The sequence below is a fragment of the Maylandia zebra genome, linkage group LG4 (genome assembly GCF_041146795.1).
Source record: "Maylandia zebra isolate NMK-2024a linkage group LG4, Mzebra_GT3a, whole genome shotgun sequence".
NCBI lineage: Eukaryota > Metazoa > Chordata > Actinopteri > Cichliformes > Cichlidae > Maylandia > Maylandia zebra.
In genome coordinates this window covers 2301355-2327208 of record NC_135170.1, presented here as the reverse complement: position 1 = coordinate 2327208, position 25854 = coordinate 2301355, and the positions used below count along the sequence as shown (strand labels likewise).

The window sequence follows — 25854 nt, the reverse complement described above, 5'->3', positions numbered from 1 at the left end:
TCAGCAAAGATGCATAGGAAAGAAGGTCAGCTGCGTAGAAACTGAACGACAAACGGAAAAACATTGTCATCCCTTGTGTAGCAGGTTTATCAGAGGAGAAGCTTCTCCAAGCACGACATCCACTTCAGGCTCGGCCACACACTCGGACAAAAACTTGTCCTCGTGAATAAAGCTCGTGCTTTCTGCAGGTGTGTCAGCATAACCTGAGTTCTGAGAGAAACTGTTCCCCTCACAGGACGTAGTGGTCTGACACTTTATACCCAATAGTTGACCAAACACATACAAGCTGAGATGAAGCCATGGATTTAATAAAAAAACAACATTTTGGACCCAACAGAATTCAGTTCTTTACACCAAGTCTGAATCATCTACATAGCCTTATTCAACCATCCTCCACTAACCACTGGTGATGGAGCATGATAATGAGTAGATTAAATAATATTAGTCTGCGTTTTAAAGGGATTTGCAGAGTAGGTATCATGCTACAGATCACTGTGTTTGCCAAGCAGGGGAAGTAGGTCAAAGCCATAACCTACTTAACTGAGTGGGGTTAAGAATACAGGAGCTGCTGTTGTTTTTATCCTCCACTTCCACTGTCTACTATGCACTATCACTGTGCTGCTGCAACTTGTGCCTAAGCAAGAAAAAACAACTCATGTCCATGAATGCAACTACTGTCAAGCTGCCAAACATCACAGTGAAGCAAAACTGCTTTATATAGATATATTTATGTCCATATTTATACGTCCACACATATATATTCATGAGGTTGTGTAAATCTCCTCAGAACAGAACTGTATTACTCTATTATTGCTGACATGTCCAAGATGATGTCTTACATGATTTGATGTTTAGTAACGTTTGCAGAAGCTGATGGCATAAAGAACGTGTGCACTGCTGAGGCAACTTGTGATTTGGCAGTATATAAATAAAACTGAATATGTTTAAGTTCTGAACATACAGTTTATAATTATTCTTGAAATGTAACATTTAAAGCAGTAATAAATATTAAATAACAGAATTCAGAGAGTCAGAGTACATAGGGCAGCTCTGTTTTCTCATTTATTTTGACAAATAAAAGAAATGCACACAATTTGTGTGCATTTTATATGCTTTTGTAAAGTGCGTACATGTATGTTATGCAATATATATTTGGCTAGGAAAATGAGAAATGGGTCCAGTGATTTACTGAGAATTTGAAAGTGAATATTTGGTGTGAACACCTTTATTGTTCTTCACTGCCTGAACTCTCTCAGGCAGCTGACAGACTGAGCATGACTCTGACTCTGTCATTTCTTTAAGTGTTCCTCAGGAATGGTTCTCCAGGCTTCTTGATGGATAGTCAAAGCTCTTCTTTGGATGTTCTCTTAAGATGACCCTCACTGCTTCAATAATGTTGAGGTCCGGGCTTTGAGGAGTCCAGTCCATAACCATCGGTCATGAACTGGCCACTGTGAGGGTTTTATTTTCTATCCAGTTATGCTTTTGGCATAACAGTAATTTTAAGTAATTGGTTGTGCTGTATTTATACATATGTGTCAGTGTCAAAGGTTTTTTGACTTACTGGAAAGCCAAAAAGTCTGAAGAATGAAGATGCGTAAAAGCCAACCTGTGTATCAATATGTGCACGCAGGTGAGAAGCAAAGCAACTAATTCCCATCCAACCTGAGCACATGCAGGTGAATACAGTGTTCTGATACATATATTAAAGTCTTAAGGCTTCCTTAGTGCACACATGTAGCTTTCAGCAGGGAGAAGGGCTGCTGTACACACTGTAGCATACAATCGCATATGGAGGACAGCACTTTTGAATCTCTCTGTTAGTGCAGCTGAAAGCAGCACAGCATCAGCCTGTGGGCAGGGGACGGTGTTTGCAGTGAAAATCGTGTCCGTCACAGTTCATTTTGTTGACATGTTGGCAGTATCTGCAGCTTGTGCTTTAAAGAAGACGGTTTTCAAAACTCACTCTCCCTACTCAACAGACATTTTATATTTCATGTTCTTGTGTTATCTGGGGAATAAGAAACCATTTTAAGAACCTCTTGTAATCACACTGAATAACCCCACATTTTATTTAGATCTGGGACATTCAGTTCTTGTGTAAGAAATATGCCCTTGACTCATTGTGAATGGGAAGTAATGATTCGGAAAGTAAATGCAAAGCTGAATAAGAACAAGGGATGCAAGTCTTTCATATTTGCTCCAGCTGCATGTTTTTCTTATCTGATGATAGATGAGGGGAGGAGACTGCTTTGAGGCTTAAAAGAACAAGAAACTGTTTTCCTCAGAGAAGAGTATAAAAGGATGGGAGGACTGAGACAAGGAACTTTAAAACCCCACTGTTCCACCAGGCGATAATTAACTTGAGCCCTTCACTCCAGACCCAATTAGTTGTAACACTCTGTGTTGGCTCCAGCAGGCCAGTGGAAGCCTTAAGCTAAAGAAGGCCTGATTTCAGCGTTAACTCTACTATATTTTCTGTGGAGTGCAGTGATGAAAGATCCACGTGCAGGAATCAGATGGGCTGTTGGAGCTGTAGAAGCTGTGTGTGTAAAGTGTGCATAAAACACATGAACGTGGAATCATTTTGTCCACTGATTCAGTTATAGTTACTGTTGCTTAAATTATTTACATTTAATTGGTAGTGATAAGATTATTACAATTATTATTATTCGTTTTCTATCCACATTGGAGTTTTGCTCCTTTGCATCATGCCGAAGCTGGAAACCTGGGTCCTCTGTAGCCAGTTAGAAAGATTACACAAGTTACCCTCTGAAGGTCTACTAGAAGCAGCACTTGAATGCAGCACTATAGACAATCCCTACTGCAACCATCACTGAGACTAATCAGCTGATCTGATCAGTATGATTCACGCCTACTGGCTGAAGAAGCTGACTGAACTCAATGAGGCTGCTAAAGGATGAAACGCACCCAGAATGGCTAACAGAAGGCCGGAAGGTCCTGATCCCCAAGGATCCCCAGAAGGGACTGGTCCTATCCAAATACCAGCCAATAACCTGCCTCGGTACCACATAGAAGCTCCTGTCAGGCATCATAGCAGCTAAGATAAACAGGCACATGGCTTGACACATGAGCAAGAATACCAGAGGAGAAACACTGGCTTCTGGTAGACATAGCAGTCACCTGAGACTGATTACCAGAAGGCCTATGACTCGATGCTCTACACATGGATCCTAGAACTATATAAGATCAACGGGACCCTAAAAGCCTTCATCAGAAACTCAATGGGGATGTGGTGTACAACACTAGAGGCCAACTTCAACCCAATAGCACAAGTCACCATCCATCATTTAGACTGGAGAAGTGTAGTCTGATGGTAACAAGAGAAGGAAGGTAGTCAGAGGGGACCATGCTACCAGAAGGCAACATGTAGACACTGAGGACAGCTACAAGTACCTGGGGATCCCACAGGCAAATGGGAAAGACTAGGAAAGCTGCAACCACCAAGTACCTGCAGAGGGTCAGGCAAGTCCTGAGGAGTCAGCTGAATGGTCAGAACAAGATCTAGGCTGTCAACACCTACAACCTGTTGGCGATCAGGTACCCTGCTGGGATAATAAGGTGACCAAACGAGGAGATAGAAGCCACTGACAATAAGACAGGGAAGCTCCTTACCGGGCATGGAGGGCTTCACCCCAAGTCCAGCATCCTGAGACGCTAAGTGGAAGGAAGGAGGCCCGGGACTACTGAATGTCAGAACCACAGTCCAGGATGAGACAACGAACATCCACGAGTACATCAGGAAGATGACTATAACTGACCGCGTGCTTAGTGAATACCTCAGTGCCGAGTATAGCCTGGAAGTCCTAAGGTCAAAATGGGAGACGCACCCTAGGGCGGTCAAGAATGACTGAGCTAAGATCCTGTGGGACTTCTAGATACACATGGACAAACTGGTGATGGCAAACGAACCAGACATAGTAGTGGTGGACAACCAGAGATGGCCGCAGTAATAGATGTAGCTATTAGAGATGGACTGATACCGATACGTAATATCGGATCAGTCCATCTCTAGTAGCTATACCAGCAATGTCAGGAAGAAGGAACACAAGAAGCTGGAGAAGTACCACCGGCTGAGAGAAGAACTCGAAAAATGTGGAAGGTGAAGCTAACAGTGGTTCCAGTGGTAACTGGAGCAGTGACTCCCAAGTGAGGCAAGTGGCTCCAGCAGATCCCAGGAACAACATTGGAGATCTCTGTCCAGAAGGATGCTGTCCTAGGAACAGTAAAATACTGAGCAGGACCCTCAAGCTCACAGGCCCACAGGGGCATTTCTTCTGTTTGGAATTGAATTGCTTCTTACTGTGGAAATGGTGTGGAACAGTGACATAGTGGTGGAGTGGTGATTTAGTGTACGGGGGAAAGTGCATTAAAGTAAGAGTGCTTTACATAAAGCTTGATCTGGTCATAAAGACTTTCTTCTATGCTTAGTGGTTGCAGTGGCACAGGTTTCAGAGACAGGAAAACACAGTCTAAATGCACACAGTCCAACCAGCTCGTTTTGTTTCAGAAATTCAATTAAGTTTTATTTATATAATGCCAAATCATAAGAGCAGTCACCTCAAGGGTAAAGACAATAATGCAGAGGGAAGCCCGTCAGTCAAATGAACCCCTTTGAGCTGTAAGAAATGTAACCAGGTCATAGATGGAAGAAATCTGACAACAGTGTGCCAGGAGACATGAACCTCTGTCTGTTGTGCTTGAGCAGGTTTTTGCAGGACTGTCATTAACCTGGAAATCAGAGTGTTCCCTATGATGCATTGTTTCCAGGCAGTGACTCCACTGTCATCATTTTTTACAAGGCACAAAGTGGCTGGTGGGCAAAAAATCATTAAAGAAACACTGGAAAACCCATTAAAGTACTCTTTTTCTATCTCTCTCTCTACAGGAATTAAAGTGATAGGTGGAGTGAAGGAGCTAACAGGAGAGGAGTTTGGAGTCTACGTCAAACGGATTTTACCAGGTGGCCTTGCTTCAACTGATGGTAAGACTTGAAATCCAGAAACCTTTGGTCAGACTGTGCTAGAACAGCACAGTCTGAATTTAGACTAGTTACTTTGACCCCCAACACAGAAGATAATATTTCTAGAACAAAGGCAGTAAAAGTTTCGACTTCCGCCTCTGAATTGGGGCGATAAGAAAAAGAGAAAATACTTGTGGGACTATAAATGTTCAGTCATTCTCCAACATCTCTGTTGGAGAATGACTGAACATTTATAGGCTCTATGTGAAGCAGTATTACTGAATGGGTAATTCCTGAATATTTCCCAGAAAGTTCAAAAGAGGTGAAGAGGACCAAGTTGGCTTGGCCTATAGAAAAGCCACATAACAGTACAGCAGTTATTTGTGGACATTTCCATTGTCTCCTCCGATATTTCACAGCAACACCTTGAACATGTCTGTTGAGACCAAGCATGCAGTCTGCAGCAGTGCTGGTGTTATTTTAAATGCACAAATCCTTTGTTTGTGCCTTTACTACATAATGTAGAAATTTAGCGAGCCCTTGTGCTAAATTTTCCCATTCATGAAGATCATGTGAATGACTCCAAAAGCCAAAGAATAGAAATGAACGTTGACAGTGGCCTGACTGAAGACCTTTGCAGTGAGAACAAGTATTTTTGGAGCATATCTCCTGTGAGTATTAAAACATGAATAATATACACCACAAGATTGTCTTGGCCTACTTTTTGTGTATCGCACCATGAATGATGGATATAGGGCAAAGAGAGAAGTGTCTGTAAAAATTGTTGTTTGTTTCTTACAGCTTGTCCAGAACACCACATATGCTTGACTTTAGTTAGGCCACATTCTTCTTCAGTTGCTGGTATACAGATCAAAGGGTTTTGCTGTATTGTCGCAGTGCTGGTCTCTTCCTGACCCACCAGTCTGACATTTAAACTGCAGTCAGAAGAGCTGAGCTCACAGTTCACATCCCCGACTCCTCACTAAGATTTTCATGTCAATTCCAAGTGAGTTCACACTAAAATGTGCAAGATGTTGCTGTTTAACTCATAACTGAGTCTCATGTTGGTTTAAAGCTGAGGTACGCAGCATGTTTGGTGTCACTAGAGGGAAAAAAATCCATCATAACCATTCAGCATGTCTGTCAGACATCTAACTCAGTGAACACAGTCTTTGAAGTGGCCAGATAAATGTTACCATGAGCAGGTTCAGACTACGGCACACAATGTGCAGAATCAAAGTCCTCAGCATCAAACGGATGGTCTTTAATCCCAGTGGAACTCTCTACAGTCTTCTTGTTCTCATTTACTGTACAAGGATATTTGGCCTGCAGACTAGGGTGGAGCCACGGATCAAACCACTAAGTAGATGTAGATGACTTGCTCTACCTCCTGAGCTACAGCCACCCCCCATGGCTGGATGGACTTCATATCATAAATCCCTTTTTCTGTAAGACACATTCATGGGTCCTATAGGATATAAGGCAAAAAGAGAGTTCATTTAGTTCCAGCGAATTTGAAAGGGACTATTTGGGAATATTTCTTCTTCAGCCCAGCCTAAACTCTCTGAGGCAGCTTTCTGTCATTTCTTTCAGTAGTCTTCAAGAATCGTTCCCCAGGCTTCTTGAAGGACATTCAAAGCTCTTCTTTGGATGTTTTTGCCTTTTGGTCTGTTCTCTGTCAAGATAATCTCACACTGCTTCAGTAATGTGTGGGCTTTGGGGAGGCCAATCCATGACCGAAACAAAACTTTGAAAGAAGCTCGTATAATGGAACAAGGACTCACTCTGAGAGTGAAAACCTCAGCCAAGCAGCTCACTTTCTGGGTAATATTTCATTTGAAGTGAACAATGTTGTATTTTGTTTTCTATGTTCTTTTTAAACTTACTCTAAGACGTTTGCAGAAGAGTAAAAATCAGATAACTCTAGCAAAACTGAGGTTTTCTTCGATTACACAAACGTGATACAGTAATGGATAATTGTTATTGATTTAGAAATAACTGAGCATGAATAACTTGAGCTTATTATATAATATTATATTGCATTATATATAACTAACCTGGCAGCTCATTCTCTTGACAACACTTTCTTTAAAGATATAACACGTTTTGGGGTCAACCCGAAAGAAAGAAACATCCAAAATGAACCACTGCTGTCCAGCTGACAGCTCCCCTCTGCACTTGCATGTAATCTGTGTTTAACCTTTCACAGGAAACCTGATGCCAGGGGACCAGATCTTGGAAGTGAATGGGGACAGCCTAGTAGGTGTCACAAGTGAAAGGTAATCTGCTAAAGTCACTGCTCTCATGTTAACAGTAGTGATGCTGGAAGACAATCTGTGTAAATGTGTTTGCATGTGTTTCACAGAGCTGTGGATATCTTGAGAGCAGCCTCTGCAACCAATCACATGCGACTTCTTGTAGCCAGAGATGAAGAAGCAAAGTAAGCAGAAGTCTGTCTACAGTCCTGTGTGTTAATGCCACTGTTTCTCTGCAGACTATAAAAATGAGCTTGTGTGTGGTAGTCAAAATCATTTTTTTTGCCCTTAACAGCAGTAATGCCCCCTGAATGCTGTTCAAAAAGGAGTACTGTCTTGGTTTACTGTAGGTCCTGCTTTTGTAGAGGGCCCAAAGGTTCTGTGAGTGATGTGAGGGAGCCAGGCTATTAAATGATCAGTTCTCAGGCCTTGCTGTCTAGTCGAGCAGTGGAGTATTTGGATGCATTTCATGATGCCTACAGAAAGACCATGAACTTGCACCTGTACAACTGTTTAAAGGGAATCAAACTCCCAGCAGGTTTGAGAGTTGATTATTAAATCCTTCCTTAAGCCACAAAGTTTCGTTTCTGTAGTGCTGGCAATGCAGAGCAAGTGCCTGTGGTTTGTGGCTGGATTAGTGATGCAGCCACAGGCCGATGTATCTGGTCCATCAAGAATCCCTTTTTTATACTGTCAACAAACAAAAAATCCACTTTGTGGACAGGGGTGGTAAATGGTAAAATGGCCTGTATTTATATAGCGCTTTACTAGTCCCTAAGGACCCCAAAGCACTTTACACATCCAGTCATCCACCCATTCATTGCAGATTACTTGTATTTGCTTAATTGTTTACTAAATGTTTGAGGTGTGAAATAAACCGCAATGGAGCAAAATATGGTTGTGTGTGGTTGGAGGATGTGCGCGTGCGTGTGCGCGTGCGCGTGCGTGTGCTTGCACGCGGGGGGGGGGGGGGGGCGCGAACATTTTTCTTGTAAAACAAAGGGGGGCCCAGCAAAAAAAAGTTTGGGAACCACTGTGCTAGAGGATGTAGAGAGCCATAGCCCCGTCCCCCAGGGCATGAAGCAGGCATGGAGGCAATCCAGCCTCCAGACATCTAGAGGCCCCAGAGTGCGAGAGCCCAAGGGGGACCACCGGAGGGGCATCTGTGCCACCCTCCTGGGAAGAGCTGAGGAGAGCCCCAGATGAGGGGTCACCCAGTAGCCACGGAGCAGAAGCCAGAGGGGGCTGCAGTGGCGTGCCCGCCGGCTCTGCCGGCAGCCAGCTGTGCCAGAGTGAACCGAGCCGCAGGCCCGGAGGCCCGAGGGCCCCCTTTGCCCCAGGAAGAGGCCTGACCGACCAACAGGCACCAGGCCCCACCAAGTAGTCACCGGGAGTGAGCTGGTACATACCTGAGCGCCCAGCCCCGGACACCAAGAACCACCAACGTACCGACCCCTGAGGGCATCAGTTACCGGCAGGGAGTTTGGTGAGGGGAGATAGGCCTTGGAGGGCCTGGGAGTTCCCAGAGAGGTGGAGTCTAAGACCCGACCTGACATATAGACACAGACAAACCGGCACACACAGACACAAACATGCATTACCACCCTCATGCACACATATACAAATACTCAGCATTCACTCAACGTAGGGATAGACATACATGGACACTGTACACACAATCACACTCCCCAAACAAACTCTATACCCCAGGTCCAGGTACCCTCACCCCTGGAGGGGGAAACGGCACCTAGACCCAGGAGATGTTACCCTTTCCCCCGGGGTGAAGGCAAGCAGACCGCCCCAGGCTCCACAGCAGCAGGGAGGCCCCGCATCCCAGATCCCAATCGGACGGCCAACACCTTCTCCCAGCCCCCCCCCCCCCCCGCCCAGATGGCCAGCAGAGAACAGGGGTGTGTGAAGACCCCATACCTCCCCCCTCTCGCTCAAGGTGGATTTAAAACACGGGAGAGCATGGTGCTGCTGCCAGAGAGCAGCAGGTGTTAGCACGGCCCCTCCCGAGAACCCTCAATGTCTACATGGATTTAAAATTGAGAGGTGGGCACCGGCGCCAGAGGTGGGGTTGAATACACAGACCGTCCACTGGACGCCGTTAACGTGCCCACCCTCAAGGCCCTATATGTATGTGTTATGAGACTGTGAGTAATGTGGATGTCTGAGTTGTGGAATAAAATTGAGGCACAGGTTGCCAGAAGGGGACGGGGGGATGCCTCCCCTGCACCCTGGTGACACACCCGCACCCCAAGGCCCTACTAGAGTGGGTGGGTGCGTTGGAGCGGGAAGAGGGAGGCAGCCTGGGATGGGGAGGAAAAGAAGGGAGGAGCAAGATGCCCCTCCCTGGGGCCAGCTCCCCCGCTGACCCCAATAGGCACCCCCGTCCTTCGGCACCCACCAAGGCAAGGGAGCCCACGCCCATCAAGATCTGGGCCTATGGCAGCAGGATCACCCAACCCCACAGGACCCGGGGCAGCCCACCTGACCCCACCACAGAGGAAACTGTACCCACCCTAACATTTAATCATCTCCCAGACTGCACAAGACAGTAGACACCCAGGTTAAGTTTATTCCCCACCTCTCCTATACTCTCCCCCACCTGCAGAGTGGACTCCTGCAAGGATGGAACAAACTCCCTGTCAGTTAAAGAGCCCCCCAGTTAGGCAGATGCGCCAGAGGCCCCCTGCGCCAAGGCTGAGCCCCCGTGCACCCACCCGCCCACAACCTCGGCGACACACCAACAGGGACCTAAGCCCCCAAGGCCCAGCCAGAGCCCCAGCACGGAGGCGAAGCACCCCCGAACCCCAAGCCCCCACGCCTGCCCCGGATTTACTCAGGGGCAGCCAGGCTACCAGGCCAGTAACCTACGTCCACCAGCACAGACCCTCCCCAGCCCTGCTGCACGCAGCCACGAGGAGAACACCCTCTAAGAGCAACCAGAGCCACTAACCAGGTTATGACCACAACCCCTAGGTTAAGCCCTCCAGGGATAACGTCCCTAGGGATTCTCCAGACGCCCTAAGCCCGTCCCTACCTCCACATCAACCACAATGGCGAAGGCGGGACCAAACAATGACCCCCCACCCCCGCTAGGTGATGGCGCCTATCTGGTTATTCCAGATAGGTGTACGTTTGCATGGGATTAATGAAGACTCCGTTATTTTTAGAAACTCCCACCATGCTGTCAGAGAAGAACTGATGTTGATGCTTTTGAACCATTCATGTCTTTTGATGTTTGAGCTGATAAATGGTAGGTCTGAGATCTCTAGATCATTGCATAGTGCCTGTTCAACATCTAGCCAGGGCTCATCTAAGAAGGTACGTTTTAACCATCCTGAGATGAACTGAAGCCTGTTGGCTAAGAAATATTGTTGAAAATAAGGTAGTCTAATCCTCCTTTATCCTTGGTTCTTTGAAGTGTTTTTAAGATGATACGCGGGGGTTTATCTTTCCAAAGGAATTTAGAATCAGAATCAGAATCAGAATCAGAATACTTTATTGATCCCTGGGGGAAATTATTTTTTGTTACAGTGCTCCATTTTAAACCAACATTAAGACAAGACAGACAATACGCTAACTAAGAATAGTACAATATATACATATATATACATACATACATACATACATAAGTCACTCATAAATAAATAGTTGGAAAAGAAACATGTGTAGCTGTAGCAGCAAACAGTGTGTTAAGTGGATGCGTTGTACAGGGAGATGGCCACAGGCAGGAATGATTTCCTGTGTCGTTCAGTGGTGCTTTTCGGTAATCTCAGTCTCTCACTGAACGAGCTCCTGTGACTGACCAACATGTCATGGAGTGGGTGGGAGGTGTTATCCAACATTGTCTTTATCTTGGACAGCATCCGCCTCTCCGACACCACCTTGAGGGAGTCCAGCTCCATCCCCACAACATTGCTGGCCTTACGGATCAGTTTATTAAGTCTGTTGGCATCTGCGACCCTCAGCCTGCTCCCCCAGCATGCAACAGCATAGAGGATCGCACTGGCCACCACAGACTCATAGAAAATCCTCAGCATTTTCTGGCAGATGTTGAAGGACCTCAGTCGCCTCAAAAAATAGAGACGACTCTGGCCCTTCCTGTAAAGTGCTGTGGTGTTTTTAGCCCAGTCCAGTTTATTGTCAATGTGTACTCCAAGGTATTTATAGTCCTCCACAATGTCAACACTGAGCCCCTGGATTGAAACAGGGGTCAAGTGTTTCCTGGTCTTCCTGAAGTCCACGATCAGTTCCTTGGTCTTTGCCACGTTGAGCTGCAGATGATTCTGCTCACACCACGTGACAAAGGAGTCGACCACAGCCCGGTACTCTGTCTCATCATCCCTGCTGATGCATCCAACCACCGCAGAAATATACGAATCCAGAGATCTGAACCAATCTTGTGATGGTTTGTTAGGGATCATTAAAAATAAGTAATTTATTTTTGGCAAGTTCATCATTTTTATAGTGGCGACCCTTCCCATGAGTGATATGGGTAAAGATTTCCATCTAGTCAGATCGCCTTCTACTTTCTTTAGAAGTGGGATGTGGTTTAATTTAGTTAAGTCTGAAAGCTTAGGAGAGACATTAATACCTAAATATTTAATATTTCCAGATTGTAGTGGGGCAGAAGAAGAATTATGGAAGGAGCAGTTAATTGGAAGAACTGTAGATTTTGACCAGTTAAGTGAATAATCTGAAACACCTGAAAACCAGTTTATTAGAGTAATTACCTCAGAAAGGTTGGTTTGTGAGTTTTGGGGAAAAAGCAACACATCATCCGCATAAAGGCTGATTTTATGTTCCACGTTCTTGCATTTTATGCCCTTAATTACTGAATTCCGTCTAATTGCTGCTGCTAGTGGTTCAATAAAAATTGCAAACAGTGAAGGGGAGAGTGGGCATCCCTGCCTGGTGGCCCTCAGGAGACAGAAGCTGGAGGATGTCTGGTCATTTGTTCTGACACAAGCTGTTGGGGAATTATATAATATTTTTAACCAGTTAATGAAAGAGGTTCCAAAACCACATTTGTTTAAAGTTGCAAATAAAAATTTCCAGTTAACTCTGTCAAATGCTTTTTCTGCGTCTAGAGATAATGTTGTGGTTTCAATATTTTTACTGTTTGAGTAGTCTATTAAATTAAGTAATCTACATGCGTTTGTTGATGAGTGCCTACCTTTTATGAAACCAGTTTGGTCAGGATGAATTAAGAGGGGGTTTATTTTCTCTAATCTTTTTGAGAGAGCTTTGCAGATTATTTTGAGGTCTACATTTATAAGGGATATTGGACGATAGCTTGAGGGAAATAAAGGGTCTTTGCCTGGTTTTATCAGGAGACTAATGTTGGCAGAATTCATATTTGGTGGTAGTCTGCCATTTTCCTTGATTTCCTGCAACATTCCGTGGAATACTGGTGCCAAAATTATCCAGAATTCTTTGTAGAATTCTGCAGGAAAGCCGTCTGGACCTGGAGCCTTATTATTGGGCATACTTATCAGGGCTTCCTGGAGTTCACCCGATGTCAGTGGCGAATCCAGTGCCATTGCTTGACTGTCTAGTAATTTTGGAAGAATTACGTTGTCAAAAAACTGATCAATTTCATTTTTAGATGGGTTTATTTGTGGTGAATATAGAGTTTCATAGAAATCCCTAAAAATGTTGTTTATTCTTCCAGGGTCATATATTGTGTTTCCTGATAAATCTTGAACACCCAATATAGTTTTTTTCTTTATTTATTTTTAACTGGTTAGCTAGCAATCGACCTGATTTGTTACTGTGTTCAAAATTCTGCAAGCGAAGTCTTTGTACTAGGAATTGTGTTTTTTATTAATAATTTAATTTAATTCTAGTTTTGTTTTGCGTATTTTGTTCATTATTTCTTTATTCTTGGTCGCACTCGTAGGTTTCTTCTAAGGATTTGATGTTTTTTTCTAGTTCCTGAATATTTTTGTTTTCTTCTTTCTTTTTGTGTGATGAGAAAGAAATTATTTTACCTGTCATCACAGCTTTCCCTGCCTCCCATAGAACAGAAGCTGATGTTTCGGGAGTGTCATTAAAGTCTAAATATGAAGTCCACTCTTTTTTAAAATATTTGATAAAGTCTTCATCTTTGAGCAGCAATGTATTGAATCTTCAGTTTTTACTTGGTGTAGCGTTCTTCTTATGTATTAGTGTTAAAGATACAGGAGCATGATCGCTGACAGCTATAGGGTGAATCTCAGTGTCTGAAATGTCGTTCAGCAGTGAGCTGCTGACCAAAAAATAATCCAGACGAGAGTAAGAGTGATGGACATGTGAGAAGAAAGAATATTCCTTACTGGTGGGGTGAAGGGAGCGCCATGCATCGCAAAGACCAAAGTCGCTCATACACTGTTTGATTATATTTGTGGACTGCCAATTGTGCTGAGTTACTGCTGTAGTGAGCCTATCCATGTCTTCATTTAGTCCAAGGTTGAGGTCGCCTCCAAGAACAAGTGTGCCATCTAAGTGTTCAGAGAGTGCACTGAAAAAACCGTGAAAGAATGAGGGTTCATCAACATTTGGACCATATATACTTACAATACATAGCTTTTTGTTAAATATTGATAATTTAATAATAAGGATTCTGCCCTCTGGATCTATAACTGTATCGAGTACTGTAAAATTAACATTTTTATGTATTAAAATTGCTACTCCCCTTTGTCTAGAATTATAACAGGCTGCAAACACGTTAGGAAACTCAGGTGTTTTAAGTTCGTTTAAACCTGTGACAGGTCTGTGAGTTTCTTCTAATAAAACAACATCTGCCTGTAGTTTTTTAAGCTGGTAAAATATCTTTAACCTCTTTCCTCTGGTGCCAGCTCCATTTACATTCCATGTGACAAACCTTAGTGTTCCCATAATTGTGTGTGTACGCTGGGTGTTTCGTTTAGACAGGTGGAGAGAATGTGGAAACATCCCTTGTTTGTAAATAGAAAGAGAAAGAAAAATGTGTGGTGAAAGGCTCCATAAGTCTGACTATGTGTGTGAATATTCACTAATATGAACAAGCGTGGCTTGCGTGTGTGTCCTATAAGTCTGTGTGCGCTGTGAGGCTGGTGTAAATGTGCTGCCGTTGAGCGCATGTGTTTGCGTGATCGTGGTGTGTGAATATGCAGAAATAGAGGGTGTTGTTTGTAGGTGAGTGGGGAAGTAGGTGATCACAGCAGTGAAAGAAAAGAGAAAGGAAAAAAAACACGAGAACGGTGAGCGTTAACAAAAAAAAGAAAAGAAACGGAAACATTCCAATTAAAGCAATGATGGAGGGTGACGATGTTATATCTGCTATGACATCATACTGATATTACTAGGTTAAACCCATGTTAAAGGAGAGAGTGTGAATGAATAAGAAAAGAGTGTAGCGGGTTCTTATCTGGAGTGCAGTCAATATAACCACGGAGTGGTGCCGGGGTCGCGGTAGAGCTGTCCGTCCACGTAGAGCCGGTCCACGGCGATGACAGCGCGGGAGCCTCTCTGGATGAAGCTACGTCGAACTGGGAACAGGACCTTGCGTCGTTCCAGGATCTCTTTGGGGAACTGGTCGTTCACGCTGAAGTCCGTTCCTTTCAGCTCCGCCGCGACTCTTCACCTGTTCCTTCTGTTTGAATTGGCCGAATTTGGCCACAATTGGACGTGGTCTCCCACCTCACGGCCCCCAAGCGATGCACTCTTTCGAAGGCAATGTTCTTTACAGTGTCCTCTGGCAGCTTCAGGTGGGTTTTAATGAAGCTTTTCACCGTTGCTTCCCCGTCCTCTCCGGCAGATTCTGGAATACCAGAAAACACAAGGTTGTCTCGCATGCTACGGACTTGTAGGTCGATAACGGACTCTTTTATTTTTTTATTTTCTATGTTTAACTGGGTCACGTTATTGGTGAGAGATTTGACCGACTCCCGTAGCGTTGACTCCAGGATGTCTGCAATGTCTTTGCCAGCAGGCGATGTTATGCTGGGGGAGTCTGCCGGGCGACATCTCTTCGATGACGGCGTCTCAATTTTGGCCGGAGAAGATGCACTCTGGGCCTTCTTCATTACTAAATCTTGGAAGCACCGGTCGATGTAATCTTGGAGAGCGTCTAAACTCTCCCCGTTGTCCTCCAGGGTTTAGAGATGATAGGACAGATGTTGTTAGTTATATGACAATTGGTTAGTTTATTTGGTAATACTGAAGCTCAAAGAAACTTTATTAAATTTTACGCTACCATTCGCTTTTTTTCCGCCAAATCTCCGGCGTCTGACGTCACCTACAACATGGGTCGCTTACCTTTTCCGGTCACTTCCGTCACTTACCTCTGGCAGTGTTCCTTCCTTACCTCCGCAGTGTTCCTACTTCCAACTGTTTCTAACAACATCCTTAGTCATAAAATGGCAATCTCCCCCACACCCAATATATGGTTCAATTCCTTCACACAGTGAAGCCATAAAAAGGGCAGGAAGCTTACCAAACATCAAACAACCCTTCACAAGGATGTGCTTGTGAAGGGACCTCGAGAGGCTGGGGAGGGGGACAAAGGAATTCCTTTCATCACAGAGTTGAAACAATGTAGAGATGGTAAGCATAAAAATGACAGCATTTAACAATTCACTTTAACAGCAGGTTTCGTTACTCTCCGACTAAAATTCACTGAACCAACAGCAAAAGAAGATCAAACTACGCTTCACGTTTGAAAACCATCATCATGAATTCTCTCTTACTGTTTTGCTTCCACCACAATGAAATCACACTTCCTGCACAGCTCTCTCTGTACTTCAAGACTAGTTTACCATCAAAAATCTGTTTTCTGCATTCTGCACCAGTCTACTGTTGTGTGCAGTGTTGTCGCCCGCTGTTTTGTTTTTTTTATTTTTTAAATGACCTTTGACAAGAAAGTCTCATTTCTGCTGTTCAATACCAAAAAAATATAAACTTTTACAAATGATGCCAAGTTGCAACTCTCTTAGCTGTGTCTCTAATCAAACCTCTGTAACTTTGCTCTGCTTCACTTCAGCAGCATCAGGTGATGTTCAAATGTTGGTTCATGCTTTTCTTCAGTTTTTGTTCTACTGCAGAATATTTTTAAGGTTATCTGCTAAAAAAAAGCCAGGCCAGGAAAGTCGCCTTCATGTTTCTCTCCCAACGCTGCTTAGCTTCTGAGATCACAGCCATAGCACCCTGAGATCGCCCGATCTCGTCTGATCAGTTACTTTGACACAAAGGCATCCGCTGTGGCCTGGGTGGGTGGTTGGTGAGAAGTTCAGCCATCCGGGAGGGGCTCAGAGTAGAGCTGCTGCTCCTCCACATCGAAAGGAGCCAGTTGAGGTGGTTCGGGCATCTCAATTTCAATTCAATTTTATTTATATAGCGCCAAATCACAACAAAAGTCGCCTCAAGGCGCATCTGACAAGGATGCCTCCTGGGTGCCTCCTGGGTGAGGTGTTCCGGGCATGTCCCACCGGGAGGAGGCCCCAGGACAGACCCAGGACACGCTGGAGAGATTTTAATCTCTCGGCTGGCCTGGGAACGCCTTGGTGTTCCCCTGGACGAGCTGGAGGAGGTGGCTGGGGAGAGGGAGGTCTGGGCTTCTCTGCTTAGGCTGCTGCCCCTGCGACCCGTCCCCGGATAAACCGGAAAAAGATGGATGGGTGGATGGATGGATGTCGTCCGCTGTGATGCTCACACCTCTGATAAAGTCTCACAGTGTCAGCTTTCTTTTTATGCATAGATATAAAATATGGATATGTGCTGATAAATGATCAGAATTATAATCTTTCTGACTGAAAATTGAATTAAATTGAGACCTTGTGAATCAGAATTGAATCCGTTATAGAAATCAGTGAAATCACACAGCATCTTGAAGCAAACTCAACCACTACCAAATGACACCAAATGAATTTTAGGTGTAGAAGCAACGAACAACTTTCTTTGAGTGGGTTTCATGTCTCACTATTGAGGCATCTGCCAGTGTTGTCACAGAGTTATGGTTACATTAGGGATACATGTCCAAAAAAGGCGTTCGTCTTGGGCTCAATTTGGGTCAGATCTAATGGACTAAAAACAGTTTTTGATGACATTGAACTAAAAGAAATTGTGGGTGTTCCAGTTACAGCCTGAACAGCAGTGTTTTCTGGCCTGTTTGTTTTTGTTTTGGGGGGTTACATGTGCAAAGCAAACTAGCACCAAAAAAGATGGATCCATTTTTATTCCTTTTGTTTAACACACCAGCTCCACTCAAACAACTCGTGAATAACAAGCTCAAAATGAGTGGAACACATGATGCCTGAACTGTGCTGACAGTACCATACTAGCATTACTCCTGGCTGGTAGTATTAGTGTTGAACCAGCTTTCTAATCTGACTATGGCCAGTCTGAGTGAAAACAAGGTCAGTGCCAGCTGTCAGCATTGGCCTTGTCTTCCCTTCAAATCCACTGCACACAACGTGATCCGTGACAAAGGTAGTAGAGGATTTGCATATTTAAACAGCGAGACTTTGCACACTAGTGTCAGCCATGAGCTTTACTTAAAAATGCAATATTCTGCGTGTTCAGTGAAGACAGCGTGACAGTTGGGATTTATACCTCGGCTGTTGGAGAAGATACATGCCAGACTGAAGTCATCACTGGCAGAGTCCTCATATACAGGGTGGATATGTAGAATTACAATGTTGTGTGTAGTGTAGTACCTATTTCTCTGAGGCCAAGCTGTGTCAGCAGTGAGGTTGCCTGAGCCACTCTATCCTCCCTTCTCCATCTCTTTGTGTTCTGCGCAGAGGATGTGACAGCAGAGTCGGGGAGGGGGAGAGCTTAACGGAGACGATGCTTTGGATGATGAGCATTGTATGTTAATCTGCACTGTGTGCTTTAACTACCCTGCAGCCCAGAGGAGCTGGCGGGCAGACAGCAGTAGTGCTGGGGACTGGGAGTCGGGATTATTCGTCTCTATCTTTATATCTGTCTACACCCCCACACCGACACAAATACAACCCAGAAGTGTCCCAGCATGTGCTGTTTGCTTACCGTCAGCAAATTACAGTTAAAAGGAAAAACACTTATTGATAACTTAAGCCTTTTCATCTGCAGCATTGTGCTTTGTGAGAAGCATTCTGTAAACACGTTTTCATGTTTTAGTGAAAGAGAACAGACGGCAACACAAACTAACCCAAAGTTCAGTTCAATCCATGACTCTGAGATCACAACAACAGCCAGCTGAAGGTGACTGAGCCTAAATATGTCTCTCTCTCACAAAGACGCACGCACGCACTCACACACACACGCAGAGACACACGTACATGCAGAGACACACGTACATGCAGAGACACACGTACATGCAGAGACACACGTACATGCAGAGACACACGCACAGACGCACACACATGCAGAGACACACGCACATGCAGAGACACACGTACATGCAGAGACACACGTACATGCAGAGACACACGTGCAGACGCACACACATGCAGAGACACACGCACATGCAGAGACACACGTACATGCAGAGACACACGCACATGCAGAGACACACGTACATGCAGAGACACACGCACAGACGCACACACATGCAGAGACACACGTACATGCAGAGACACACGTACATGCAGAGACACACGTGCAGACGCACACACATGCAGAGATACACGTACATGCAGAGACACACGTACATGCAGAGACACACGTGCAGACGCACACACATGCAGAGACACACGCACATGCAGAGACACACGTACATGCAGAGACACACGTGCAGACGCACACACATGCAGAGACACACGTACATGCAGAGACACACGTACATGCAGAGACACACGCACAGACGCACACACATGCAGAGATACACGTACATGCAGAGACACACGTACATGCAGAGACACACGTGCAGACGCACACACATGCAGAGACACACGTACATGCAGAGACACACGCACATGCAGAGACACACGTACATGCAGAGACACACGCACAGACGCACACACATGCAGAGACACACGTACATGCAGAGACACACGCACATGCAGAGACACACGTACATGCAGAGACACACGTACATGCAGAGACACACGTGCAGACACACACACATGCAGAGATACACGTACATGCAGAGACACACGTACATGCAGAGACACACGTGCAGACGCACACACATGCAGAGACACACGCACAGACGCACACACATGCAGAGATACACGTACATGCAGAGACACGCGTACATGCAGAGACACACGTGCAGACGCACACACATGCAGAGATATACGTACATGCAGAGACACACGTACATGCAGAGACACACGCACAGACGCACACACATGCAGAGACACACGCACAGACGCACACACATGCAGAGATACACGTACATGCAGAGACACACGTACATGCAGAGACACACGCACAGACGCACACACATGCAGAGATACACGTACATGCAGAGACACACGTACATGCAGAGACACACGCACATGCAGAGATACACGCACATGCAGTGACACACGTACACGCAGAGACACACGTACATGCAGAGACACACGTGCAGACGCACGCACATGCAGAGATACACGTACATGCAGAGACACACGTACATGCAGAGACACACGCACAGACGCACACACATGCAGAGATACACGTACATGCAGAGACACACGCACATGCAGAGATACACGTACATGCAGAGACACACGTACATGCAGAGACACACGCGCAGACGCACACGCAGACGCACGCACATGCAGAGATACACGCACATGCAGAGACAAACGTACATGCAGAGATACACGCACATGCAGAGACACACGCGCAGACGCACACGCACAGACGCACACACATGCAGTGACACACATACATGCAGAGACACACGTACATGCAGAGACACACGTGCAGACGCACGCACATGCAGAGACACACGTGCAGACGCACGCACATGCAGAGATACACGTACATGCAGAGACACACGCACAGACGCACACACATGCAGAGATACACGTACATGCAGAGACACACGTACATGCAGAGACACACGTACATGCAGAGATACACGCACAGACGCACACACATGCAGTGACACACGTACATGCAGAGACACACGTACATGCAGAGATACACGCACATGCAGAGACACACGCGCAGACGCACACGCAGACGCACGCACATGCAGAGATACACGTACATGCAGAGACACACGTACATGCAGAGACACACGCACAGACGCACACACATGCAGAGATACACGTACATGCAGAGACACACGTGCAGACGCACGCACATGCAGAGATACACGTACATGCAGAGACACACGTACATGCAGAGACACACGCACAGACGCACACACATGCAGAGATACACGTACATGCAGAGACACACGCACATGCAGAGATACACGTACATGCAGAGACACACGTACATGCAGAGACACACGCGCAGACGCACACGCAGACGCACGCACATGCAGAGATACACGCACATGCAGAGACAAACGTACATGCAGAGATACACGCACATGCAGAGACACACGCGCAGACGCACACGCACAGACGCACACACATGCAGTGACACACATACATGCAGAGACACACGTACATGCAGAGACACACGTGCAGACGCACGCACATGCAGAGACACACGTGCAGACGCACGCACATGCAGAGATACACGTACATGCAGAGACACACGTACATGCAGAGACACACGCACAGACGCACACACATGCAGAGATACACGTACATGCAGAGACACACGTACATGCAGAGACACACGTACATGCAGAGATACACGCACAGACGCACACACATGCAGTGACACACGTACATGCAGAGACACACGTACATGCAGAGATACACGCACATGCAGAGACACACGCGCAGACGCACACGCAGACGCACGCACATGCAGAGATACACGTACATGCAGAGACACACGTACATGCAGAGACACACGCACAGACGCACACACATGCAGAGATACACGTACATGCAGAGACACACGTACATGCAGAGACACACGTACATGCAGAGACACACGTACATGCAGAGACACACGCACAGACGCACACACATGCAGTGACACACGTACATGCAGAGACACGCGCAGACGCACGCACATGCAGTGACACACGTACATGCAGAGACACACGTACATGCAGAGATACACGCACAGACGCACACACATGCAGTGACACACGTACATGCAGAGACACACGTACATGCAGAGATACACGCACATGCAGAGACACACGCGCAGACGCACACGCAGACGCACGCACATGCAGAGATACACGTACATGCAGAGACACACGTACATGCAGAGATACACGCACATGCAGAGACACACGCACATGCAGAGACACACGCGCAGACGCACGCACATGCAGAGACACAGAATTGCTTAATAAACATTTATTTTGTTTATTTGTATTTTATTAGTATTTTCCTTAAGTGTGTCAAATATATATTTTCTCATCTAAATGTCCACTGAGCTGTGAGCCAGGGGGCGGTAATGCCCCTTAACATTGGTTGCCAACCATGAAGAAGAAGAAGCTGTGAGCCAGGAGGGAGGGGGTGAGTAGCTCAAATGTGTTGTTAGCATGTTAGCAGCGCGATGCTACTCTGAACCGAGGAGCTATTTTCTTGATGTGAGCTTCTACTCAGGGTTTTTCTTCCAGTTCAGAGCAGAAATGCTTTTGTTACGAAACTGGCTGTTGTTTTTCCCCCCACAATTTTAATTATAAGCTAGATATATTTCTACTAATGGAATTAGTTTGCTAACAGCAACAGGGATGAGTCAGTGAGTCAGTTGGGCTTGTGAATCATGATTCACGAGTCAGTAAAGTGATTCTCGAGTATTGAACGATTCGTTCACGAATCGAACATCACTACTGTGTAGCATCCCTGCTTCCATAATGGTCTGTGAGCTAAGGAGGATTCTCAACAGTCTCAGCTCTTCTCTTTGTCTTTTTCATTTCATAAGGCTCTAAATGTTCTCAGGTGGTGAAAGGTCTGGACTGCAGGGAGGCCAGTTCAGAAGCAATGCTGTTCTAATAGCTGCAGTATTCAAATATGAAGGCCTTCATTTTTGTTTTTCATACCTAGTTGTAGTTTTTTAGTTTAGTTGTGGTTAACTAATATAACTGTGACGTGTCATTAAAGCAATCTTATTCTAAAATTGTTCTATTGTTCTATACACAATGATGCTGCTGACCTGTTACCAGTTAACATGATTAGCTGCAGCTGTTTCTTTTGAGTTGTCCAGCATTTCGTGACCCTGACCTAACTTTGTTGTTTTGTTGCCTTCAAATTTAGTATGTGCTCATATTGTTCATGAAATATAAAAACCTCTCAATGGAAATATGATATGTTTATGTTTTGATAAAATATGTATTGATGAAGCCTAAAAATAATCACATTCTGTTTTACATTTACGTTTTACACAGTGTCCTGATGTTTTTGGGTATAAAGAAGGGCTGCAAAAAGTACTCAGCAGAATGATTGCCTGCCATTCATTTGAATTGTTTCTGACATGTTGTGATTTTCCTGGAGTATATGACTTAAAAGAGCTTATATGTACCTATATCACTTCCCAAAGCAAAGCTGTCCAGGTCTACACAAATCATTACAACATCATTGGCTTTAACATGTAACATGCAGTCATCCTGTCATGTCTCAACATCTGTTTCTCTTGAAAAGGAGAGAATTTGCTGATCTGCTAGAGAAATATGGATCTAATGGCAGCACTGGATCAACACGGAACTCTCCGATCCAGCAAGGTAGGGATGTTTCTGCTTAGCTCTGCTTGGTGATTTCCACTTTCATTTTCATTTCTTTCTTAATAGAAAGCTGTTGCTGCATTTGCATTAGAACAAAGTGTTTTTGTCATGCACGTGACACAGTATTGCTGTAATAATGTGTTTGCATGTAGAGAAGCATGTTTTTCTCTGCCCCTCTGCTTTGGATGAAGACAACACGGTACAGTCTTTGCAGTAGATCAAACTGCCTTCCTGACAGAGACAAAACAGCTTTTCTCTGTTATGTCTCTGTCAGAAAGCTCAGTCATTAGGTAACAATAATCAATAGACTGAGAAGTCACTTTCTGATGGACTTTTTTCATTAAGGCCATTTGTTTCCATGCTCCCTAGGAACACCATACTCTGTTTGTGCCGGGTGGACTGATTTTTACTGCTGCATGTTTTGGGGTTTAAAAGCCACAGAGATGCATCTTTTAGAGAAAATCAACTGCTGCAATACTCCTGACACATACAGGCTCACTACAGGTTTTCGCTTGGGCAGCGGTTGTCCTTCTCTCCTGGATCGGCTGGAGCTTTCTTTAGGAGCCTTCCCAGCTTTGACAAAAGTCCAGCTGGGATAACCACATTTACTCAGGGCCTTCTTGATGTTCTTCTGCCTCCCTGGCTGCTGTGTCAGTGGGGATGGTGTTCGCTCTGTGTTGTAGCGTCCGTATGTGTAGGTTTACGGTACACATCAGCTTTTAGATGTCCCCCATTACTGATGGAAATCTTGCAGTCTAAGAAGGCTAACCTGCCACTTTTCATATCCTCCCTGGTGAATTTGATGTGTCGGTCCACTGAGATGATGTGATCTAGTAAATTGTGGTAAGTCCTGAGATTCAATTTTCACCCTGGTGTCATCCACATACCTGAACCAATGACTTGATGGTGTTTGGTGGTTGTGGTTTGGATTAACATGCAGCTTTTCAACAGTGCTGTCCGTTTCTTAGGGAGCCTGGTTAGCAGTCACACCATGGAAACAGTGGAAAATGGCCTTAAAGTCCATGAGAAAGTCATGTCTCACTCTATTGATTATGCAAATATTATTTTATTATTATTTGGTATTATTTTCCTGATCAGTTTGTGTTTAAAAAGTATACTTTCAGATATTCTTCAAACTGTTGTCCAATTTCTAAAGCAAAGACCAACATGACCTTTAACATTTGAAAACGAAAATAGAAAACAACCGTTCTATTTTAGTCAGAGTACTCTGCCTATAGGCAGGAAGGAGTAAGTCGACCTTAAAATGCCTTACGACAAGTGCACATTTACCAACATCTGTTTGACTTGGAGAGGAGGCAGCCAGCTGCTGCAGAGCTGTTAAACAGAGCTCCAGCATGTGAGCAGTGCTGCTGACACATCAGGCTTCAGCTCCAGAATAAAGAGAGATAGCACTATAATGTGGTTTGCATTAAGAATTGTTAGTATGGATGGTTCACAGGAATATACTGCAAGAGCCTGAAAGTCTCTCTAGAGACACAAGAACAGCGAGAAAAAGATCCTCACTAACAGCAGTGATGAGCTGGTCCATGCTGTTGGCTTTGCTGCTGTAGGCTGCATGGACCACTCCTCGCTTGGTGTAAAAACACTTGTTTATGAGGAGAAATTTGATTGTGAGGTGTCTGGTGTGCTAATCTAAACAGCCCTCACTGATGCTAAAACATTGCACTGAGGTCTTTAAGCTAGGGTTCAAGTACAAACTAGAAGAAAAATAACGTTCTAAAAACAGGGAACACTTTGTTATATGCGTAGTATGAGACCAGTTTGCTCGTGTTAAATATTTATAGGAATTAAGAGCGACTCAAGTAGAAATAATGTTCTAAAAGGAAAAAATGCAAAATGGGGCAATTTAATGAAGACATACTACGAGACAACTTTTATGGAAATTAATTTAAAAAGAGCAAACTGACTAAGACGTGATCCTGATTTTTGCAGAGAAAATTGAGAGTAGAGAGCAGGTGGAAGAGAGCCTTAAGAGGTGGAGGTATGCTCTGGAGACTGGACTAATGAAAGTCTGTACAAGCCAGACAGAATACTGGAGTATGGAGGGAGATGGGTGGAAAGGTCACCATGAAGGTGCAAAGGTAGTGAGTTTAAATACAGGGATCAAGCATCCAAAGCAACAGGCAGTGAGGTGGAGTGGGTGGAAGTGAGTTCAGGGGTTTGGGATGGTTTTGGAAACAAGCAGAGGAGGGAGAGTGGATATATCGGACAAAGGAAGCTGAAGATGAAGCTGCTAGGCAGGAGGAAAAGAGGAAGACCTCACAGACTCATGCATGTAGTGAAGGAGGATATCCCGAGGGCCGGTGTGACAGAGGAGGATGCTGGGATAGGGTGAGATGGAGGCAGATGATCTGCTGTGTGCTAAAGGGAGCAGCTGAAAGTCTGGACTGCTAACTGCCCTTTCCTAAAATAACTGTAATCTGGGTTATCTCTCTCATGTAATTTTTGTTTGTTTGTTTTTCAAATCCAAAGGAGGTCGCTACCTGGATAGCACATCATCCGGTTCCTCGTCACGCTCCCAGAGTCCTTTGCTGTTGAGCCCAGCAGGCTCTCAGAGTATGTACAACAACAGTGGGCCCATGCTGCGCTCCCTCAGGTAAGAGTTCATATTTAATACAGGCTCACTGTCAACCCGACCATCAAGAAGTCTTGGAGCTAAAATAATGAGTTCTGGTTGGTTAGGTTGGGATGAACAAAGTGCTTGAAAGTGAACCACTTTTCATTAAGGGAAGATGTCAGCAGGGCTAATGTAATTAAAGTCAGAAGATCTTAATAATGAAACAAGAAAATAAAAAGAAAATCGTATCTGTGTTTTGGGAAGCTGCAGGACTTTTTCCAGATTG

At 45.0% G+C, this 25854-nt stretch overlaps 1 protein-coding gene across 5 annotated transcripts in view; it reads left to right on the top strand.

Annotated features, from left to right (window-relative positions):
* The window catches only part of si:dkeyp-72e1.9 (syntaxin-binding protein 4), an 80095-nt gene that overhangs the window by 30242 nt on the left and 23999 nt on the right, over positions 1-25854 (top strand). For all 5 annotated transcript variants that reach the window (XM_076882859.1, XM_076882858.1, XM_014413197.2 and 2 more), the window contains exons 3-7: positions 4910-5005; positions 7194-7263; positions 7350-7424; positions 22911-22990; positions 25484-25607. In XM_076882859.1, coding sequence (XP_076738974.1) covers positions 4910-5005; positions 7194-7263; positions 7350-7424; positions 22911-22990; positions 25484-25607 — 445 coding nt within the window. The remainder of the gene's footprint in view (positions 1-4909; positions 5006-7193; positions 7264-7349; positions 7425-22910; positions 22991-25483; positions 25608-25854) is intronic.